General features: G+C 53.0%; 1 protein-coding gene and 1 long non-coding RNA gene across 2 annotated transcripts in view; both read right to left on the bottom strand.

Annotated features, from left to right (window-relative positions):
• The window catches only part of LOC139346644 (uncharacterized), a 3,011-nt gene extending 1,147 nt beyond the window's left edge, over window positions 1–1,864 (bottom strand). Inside the window, exons 1-2 of the long non-coding RNA XR_011603283.1 lie at window positions 1,764–1,864; window positions 1,446–1,508 (exon numbers count right to left, since the gene is read on the bottom strand). This is a non-coding gene — a long non-coding RNA (uncharacterized lncRNA). The remainder of the gene's footprint in view (window positions 1–1,445; window positions 1,509–1,763) is intronic.
• A 14-nt stretch (window positions 1,865–1,878) lies between these two features.
• c18h18orf63 (chromosome 18 C18orf63 homolog) lies at window positions 1,879–6,244 on the bottom strand. The gene is made up of 7 exons (XM_070985760.1): window positions 6,192–6,244; window positions 5,843–5,955; window positions 5,165–5,261; window positions 4,552–4,637; window positions 4,241–4,421; window positions 2,031–2,669; window positions 1,879–1,944 (listed from the first exon to the last, which is right to left on the bottom strand). Exons 3-7 carry the CDS (start codon window positions 5,258–5,260, stop codon window positions 1,879–1,881), a joined length of 1,068 nt encoding a protein of 355 aa, XP_070841861.1. The 5' UTR covers window position 5,261; window positions 5,843–5,955; window positions 6,192–6,244.
• Window positions 6,245–7,500: the final 1,256 nt, after the last annotated feature.

The following is a 7,500-nucleotide window of genomic DNA, read 5'->3' as shown; positions in this document are numbered from 1 at the left end:
GAGCGTGTGTTCGAGAGTACTGAAGTACCATGAGCGTGTGTTTGAGAGTACTGAAGTACTACGAGCGTGTGTTTGAGGGTACTGAAGTACTACGAGCGTGTGTTCGAGAGTACTGAAGTACCATGAGCGTGTGTTTGAGGGTACTGAAGTACTACGAGCGTGTGTTTGAGGGTTAGGGTGTTTGAGCTCTGTTCGAGCGTGTGTTGGAGTGTGTGATGGAGTGTGTGTTTGAGTGTGTGTTGGAGCTGTTGGAGTGTGTGTTGGAGTGTGTGTTGGAGCTGTTGGAGTGTGTGTTTGAGTGTGTGTTGGAGCTGTTGGAGTGTGTGTTGGAGCTGTTGGAGTGTGTGTTGGAGTGTGTGTTGGAGCTGTTGGAGTGTGTGTTTGAGTGTGTGTTGGAGCTGTTGGAGTGTGTGTTGGAGCGTCTTCCTTCAGCAGACGTCTTGCGGCTGACTGAAGCGGCTCAGACAAACAGAGGAAAGTGCTTGCTAACCTGCTGAGGAACGGCGTGTCCGGGGTGCAGCTGTGTAAATAAAGTAAAAGAGAAAGTGGAAGTGATGTATTGTTCTTGAAAAGTTGCAGGTTGAAGCTGTAAAACTGATAAATGTTGTTATTAATGTGCGGCGCTCCCTGTGGGCTCCCGCCCCCTCCTGAACATTCATCACTTTAACAGGCCTAACCCTCCTCTGAGGGGGTGTTTGGGGGGGACAGTGAGGCCGGCAGAGCAGTGTGTGTGCGAATCATCACACAGACACACTTCAACACACCACATTAATGTATGCGGTCCTCCTAAAGGACGCTTATGAGGACGCTGCAGCTGTCCATGCAGAGTGGACGCGCGGGACATTCATCATTGTAAAGGCTCTTCTCCTCTGAAACAAAGTACCAGGTCTTCACCTCTTCGCCCTTCGATATTTTAAACAAACCCTGAAGATAAGCTAGCGCCCCCTCGAGGCTGCAGCGCTCATGAACGCCACAAAACAAAACAGAGAGATCGTCCAAAACGGACAGTCAAACCACAGTCGCCATTCACTTAAAGTGAGCGTGTGGGCAGGTGTGTCCAACACTATGGACACGGATGTCCACGAAGACATCCGTGTGAGCCCCAGCCGACAGGGGAAAACACTGAAAATTACGTCACGCGGACCCTCACATTTGTGCTCTACATCTTTAGCTGTAGTGTGAGGTTTGTCCTGCGGGTGGCGTCAGAGAAAAGGATGTTATGTAAATCAAAAGCTGTTATCGTCTGTGTGGCAGCACGTTCAGACACCTGGGACTCGGTCGGTCGTAGCTGTTGGTGGTGGTCAGCTCCGTCAGCACCATGTTAAGACACTGATGTTATTAATGAAAGCAGGCTTCGGCGTCGGGAGGAAGGACAGACAGACAGACAGAGGGACAGACAGACAGAGGGACATGAAGAGGGAAGGAGGGGCACTGTGTGCTCTGACCTGGCTGCTTCTGGCCATTTCCTCCACATCCATGTCTCGCACTGCACATCTGGATTTCTTCAGCTTCGACTGAAACGACACAGAATCACAGTTTTTCAGCTGGGATCTAACAGCAGCAAGAACGTGTCCTGAAGGAGTCGACGCAGCGTTTATTCTGCCATCGTCATCATCGTCAAAGCTGCTGGTGGGACTGAGACATGTTGCACTCTGGTGTCTCAGGAAAAGGCTCCGTGTTTTAGAAATCACACGAAAAGACGGGTCTCAACTGAATGAGTGGAGATGAACCGCAGTGAATCTGTCCGAAGCACCTGGACTCACCCGTCTGCTGCTGGTGGACATGTCTTTGCCGGAGACGTCAGAAGATGTCGGCGGACCAGCTGATGGTTGTTTTGATGTTCTGTCCTGCACCTCGTCGCTGGTTTTGGGGCTGGATTTAAACTTGATCTCCAGCTTTGGAGCGAGGACCAGCCCGGGTCTGGACTCCGGCGGAGGGCTGAGGCTGCCGACGTGCCTGACTTTGGGGTGAGCTGCCGGCTGAGGAGCGGCGCGGCGGCTGAAGCGAGGAATGATTGGAGGAGGACGAACTGCAGCTGACAGAGAAGAAGCAGATGAAGAAGGAAAAGAAGAGGAAGAAACGGCGGCGGGAGTCTTCTTCCTCATGGCAGGGATGGTCACCCTCCTCCTCTCCTCCCCTCCTCCACTCAGCTGCTCCTTCTGCTTGTGGAGGCGCAGCAGGGCGACGTTCAGGTGGCGCGGTGGACACTTGCTCTTGAAGATGGGAACCAGTTTGGGAGCAGGGATCACTGGAGTTTGACTGAGGGGAGGAAGAGAGGAGGAGGAGGAGGAGGAGGAGAGGAGGGATGAAGCTGGCTGGAAGAGTGGTAGAGAAGAGGAGGAGGAGGAGGAGGAGGAGGAGGAAGGAGCTGACTGGTAACCCAAGGATTCAGAAAAGGAAAAAGAAACACGTGAGGAGGAGGAGGAGGATGAAGGCCAGTGTCTGTCGCCTTTGCACCCTTGACTCTGACTCAGGCTGCTCCTAAATCCACATCCGTTACCCAGAAGCCCCTGGGCTCCGTCCTGCTGGGAGGGAGGAGCCCGGGCTGGAGGCTGTGACCCGGAGGCTGGAGGCTTCAGGGGCTGGGGAGGAAGAGGAGGAGCAGGGAGCTTTGTGAGGACCGGCCTGATGGAGGAAGAGGAGGAGGTCATCTGCTCACCACTCAGCACCTGAGGAAGAAGAGGAGACTTCAGAGGAGGAGAAGCTGAAAGTGTTTGTGGCCCCGTGGGGACTCCTGAGATCAGAGCTGTTCAGGAAACTCTCAAGAGGACGAGCAGCGACGATCAAAGACGATGAAGAACGTTTGACCTGCTTCAGAGAAAAGGCCTCAAGAACACCTCCAACACACAGAAACTAGAGCTCACGCTTGTTTGTTTGTTTGTTTGTGAATCGATGGCAGATCGCTGCTCTACTTGTTTTTTATCATGAGCTTTAAAATGTCGCCGGCTGCATCAGTCCACATGTCCAACACATATTCCCACAGTTCCTTGGGAACGGCCGCTCTGTTGGAAACGGTGAGACACGTCTGTCCACGATCAAAACCACTAAACACTCAATTTAATAAGTCAACATCAGAAGAAGGATCACTTATTGTGAAAATAAGGACAAATGAGAGGACGCCTCACAGCTGAGCTCACGTCGGTGACGTGAATCCTCTGAGGTCTGTGCTGCTCATCTGAACGCTGACACTCGGCGGTCTGTGGTCAGACGTCCCTGCAGTTTAACAACACGATAATCAAGAAAACATCTGCGTGAAAACACTTCCTGTTTGGGTTTGGACGGTGTCCTGAACGCAGCCTTACTGTGGCAGCTAACAGAGCTACGTGCAGAAAACATGAACAGAGAGGGATGAAGGAGCGTTCACAAAGGACCTTGTGTCCTTGAACACACCACGGCTCAGATCAGACCAGCTGAATTCTGGGCTGCTCACGAATGTCTCGGGGGCTGTAGGCGTTCTCACAATCATCAAACTTCCCGCCGTGAGAACTGTTTCTACACATCGAGCTCTCATCTCGCGTCTGCGGCACATTTTTCATTAAAAGTGAACTCCGGACGGACGTTTCCTCCACCCTCCTGCTGACATCCGTATCATGAAAATGAGTCCTCGCCACGCTGAGAGAGAACTTCCTCTCCTCAGCGTCACCTTTATGGTCGTAAAACTGTCTGTGAAGGTTTTATAGGCGGGAGACGCTCCGATGATCACTTTTCCTCTCTCCACATCCACCTCCACACACTCACACCAACTCAGCGCAGAGACGGAGAGAGAAACCTGCAGAGAGGAGCGTCAGCAGCAGCCGCAGGCCTCCGAGCCTCAGCGAGGGCCAGCGTCCAGCTGGAGAGCAGAGGAAGCACGTCCTCTGACAGGGCCCGCGACATCACCACCCCGTCAGCAGCGTCTGTGTGTGTGCATGTGCATGTGTGTGTGTGTGTGTGTGCGTACACCTGTGCAGCAGTGTTCACGTCTGTGTGTGTGTGCATGTGTGTGTACCTGTGCAGCAGTGTTCACGTCTGTGTGTGTGTGCATGTGTGTGTGTGTACCTGTGCAGCAGCGTTCATGTCTGTGTGTGTGTGTGTGTGTGTGTGTGTACCTGTGCAGCAGCGTTCATGTGTGTGTGTGTGTGTGTGTGTGTGTGTGTGTGTGTGTGTGTGTGTGTGTGTGTGTGTGTGTGTGTGTACCTGTGCAGCAGTGTTCACGTGTGTGTGTGTGTGTGTGTGTGTGTGTGTGTGTGTGTGTGCGTACCTGTGCAGCAGCGTTCAGGCCGGCTGAGTGGTAACAGGGTCTGCTGGTCAGCCGTGCAGGGAAGCCACACACACTCTGCAGCCGCTCCCTGATGTCAGACAGGAAGGAGTTCAGCGCCCCCTGCAGGTCGGCCCGGGGGCAGCGCTGCACCGGCTGCAGGCGGACGCAGCTCAGAGGGTAGCTGCACGGCATGAAGGTCAAAGGAAGCAGCTTCTCCTCATCAGATCAAGATTTTAGCAACATCAAGCCGTCACGCGTCGCTTTGGTATGTTTGACTTTCGGCTAATTCATCACTGAGTTGTTCAGGATACGTGAAGAGTCTCTCGCCCACGAGTCTGAAGTACACACTGCAGTACACCACCTCCTCCTCTGCAAGCTCAGGGAGTGTGTAACCATACTGTGACAGACAGACACACACACACACGCACACACACACACACACACAGATGTTTTAAAGCAGTAAATGGATCAGAATTAGCTGCTTTGTATCAAAAGTCTCAGCTGAGCCTTCAGATCTGCTCTCAGATGATTTCAGTCAAACCTCTGACGACATGAAAGTCAGCACAGAGTGTTTACACTCAGATCTGCTCCGTTATAATTATGATCATTGAAAACAGCGTTTTAATCAGCAAAGCTCTCAAACAACAAACACTTCTGACAGGCTGACGGCTCTGACCGGAGGCTGCAGCGCTGTCTGCTTCAGCTTTAATGTTGGCTTTCTTCTCCTGTGCAGCGCCGTGATGAGACAGACAGACAGACAGACAGACAGACAGACAGACAGACAGACAGACAGACAGACAGACAGACAGGACGGACAGACGGACAGGACGGACGGACGGACGGACAGACGGACGCCTCAGCCTGAGCCTCACTGCTACCTGACAGCTGCACAGATCACATCAAACCACACATCAGCCTCCCTACCAGGCAGTTCCAGTGGCTCTGCAAGTCTCTGTAGGTCCGAAACGGTCCATCTCTGGGCAGCCGACGGCTGATGGAGATAATCTGACCTCTCTTCATGCTGAACGCACGCGCACGCACACACACACACACACACACACACACACACACACACACACACACACACACACACACACATTAAATTATACAACACAACCTGTTCAGTGCGAGATAAATCTGTCCATCAAAGAGTCACTCTGAGTGCTGAGAGGATAAACTCTGAATCAGGTGTGGGTTTAAACAGCGCTGCAGTGCCACCTGCTGCCCACAGTCAGTACAACACAGACGTCTCTCGTCCACCGTGTCCACTAACAAGTTGGAGCATTGGAACTTTGTCACCTTGACCATAAAACGGGACACTGAAATGTCGTCGACTTCAAATGGTAAGTCGACTCTGTGACAAGATGTTGAGGAAAATCACGTGAATATGATCTTAGAGAAGACAGTCCGGACAGAACCCTGTGGGGGACACGATCCACACCGGACAGCTTCATGCAGAGCTGAGAGACAGAGACGAGGTGAGAGACTCCTCTGTAGAAGAACCAGCAGAGCTTTGCTGAGTCTCTCAGCTCGGCCGTCTGTCTCGGACCTGTTCCGTCTTTTTGGTGTGTGCGTCGTGTCCAGCAGGTGGAGCTGTCCTACCTGGGCAGGACGTGGCACCAGACGGCTCCTCCGGTGGACGTGGGGTCGAGGACGGAGTCAGGATCACTGCAGAACCTGCTCAGCACTAACGGAGGGAGGTCAAAGTCCTGCAGCTGCCCCACACACACACACACGCACGCACGCACGCACGCACGCACGCACGCACGCACGCACGCACGCACACACACACACACACACACACACACACACAAATCCTGGTTTTTCACACAGGCTCCACCAGGTTTGTTCTTATGTTCCAGGACAGACGTCATTATGGTTTACAGTACTGCAGTCGTTCCCACACCTGCGCTCTGACTGAGACGTTTAAATAAAGTTTTCTGTCCCTCACCGTGGTCGGTGGCAGTCTGACGGCGCCGGCTTCGATGCTGATGCACAGCTGGCCACGGCTGGTGCTCAGCTCCACGCCTGACAACACAAACAACGAGGTTCGAGACGTCTCATCAGTCACATGGTCCACTGGTCGCCACCCTCACGCTCTTCAAACAGAACTTTATTAGACTGACAGTGACAGACATGAACGTCTCATCTTTGGTGCAGACTCGTTCGTTCGTGAATCACACAAACGCGACGTGACTGCGATCCACCACCTGCAGGTCTGATCAAAGACAGATGAGCCGCAGAGAAACTTACTGGCGGCGCTCAGCGTCCCCCTCTGAGACAGGAAGTCTTTCCCTGAGGACAGACACACAGTGAGAACAGAGCAGCTCTGAGACACAAGACGAAGGAACCTTTCCTGTCTGAAAGCTGCAGCCTGATTAAATGTCAGCGTGTAATCACACGTGTACGTTCAAATGTTTCTTCTTCTACACACACACGCACACACACACACATTCAGTCTATTATTAATCCACAGCTGATGATCAGAGCGAGGACGCTGATCACTTCTTCATGAGATCCTGATCAGAGGTTTCACACGCAGGAGCCTCGAACAGACTCCAGGTGGCGCCCTTTCCAATGCAAGCTAAAACACGTGAGTCCTGGCTTTTCAGTCCTCAGTGGGTGAGGACCTGGTCCTCTCACGTCCCGCCACAGTCCACCTGGAGAGGTGCAGAACTGAGCGCTGGTGCAGCAGGTCACAGCAGTGAGGACAGCAGAATGAAGACACACCGTTACAGACAGTGGCTGTCGGAGTGTTGAGACGAGCACACACACACACACACGCACGCACGCGCGCACACACACGCCCGACATACCGCTGATGAGGAAGAGTCCTGCTTTATTCCAGCTGGGAGACAGTCTGGTGATCAGAGAGAAGGACAGACAACACTGGAGCACACCTGGAAACACACACTGAGGAGAGCCCAGCTATACACACACACACACACACACACACACACACACACACACACACACACACACACACACACACACACACACACACACACACACACAGTTAAACAGAAAACATCACTGTAGCCCGAGCACACAGTTATGGGTCCACATGTCCATCGCGTCCTCCCACCTGCAGACTGCGTCTCCGTCCAAACAGCTGGAGGACGCCTCTGTGGAAGAACTGGATCTGCAGGATGAGGACAGTTAAAGGTCAACACTCAGAGCGGGACGAGGCCGTGATGAACGTTTGCATCAGCTGGAACAACCTGGAGGACAAAGTGCTGAGTGTGAAAGACGTCTGTGTG

This window comes from Chaetodon trifascialis, chromosome 18 (genome assembly GCF_039877785.1).
Source record: "Chaetodon trifascialis isolate fChaTrf1 chromosome 18, fChaTrf1.hap1, whole genome shotgun sequence".
Lineage (NCBI taxonomy): Eukaryota > Metazoa > Chordata > Actinopteri > Chaetodontiformes > Chaetodontidae > Chaetodon > Chaetodon trifascialis.
This window is presented reverse-complemented; position numbering and strand designations above follow the sequence as displayed.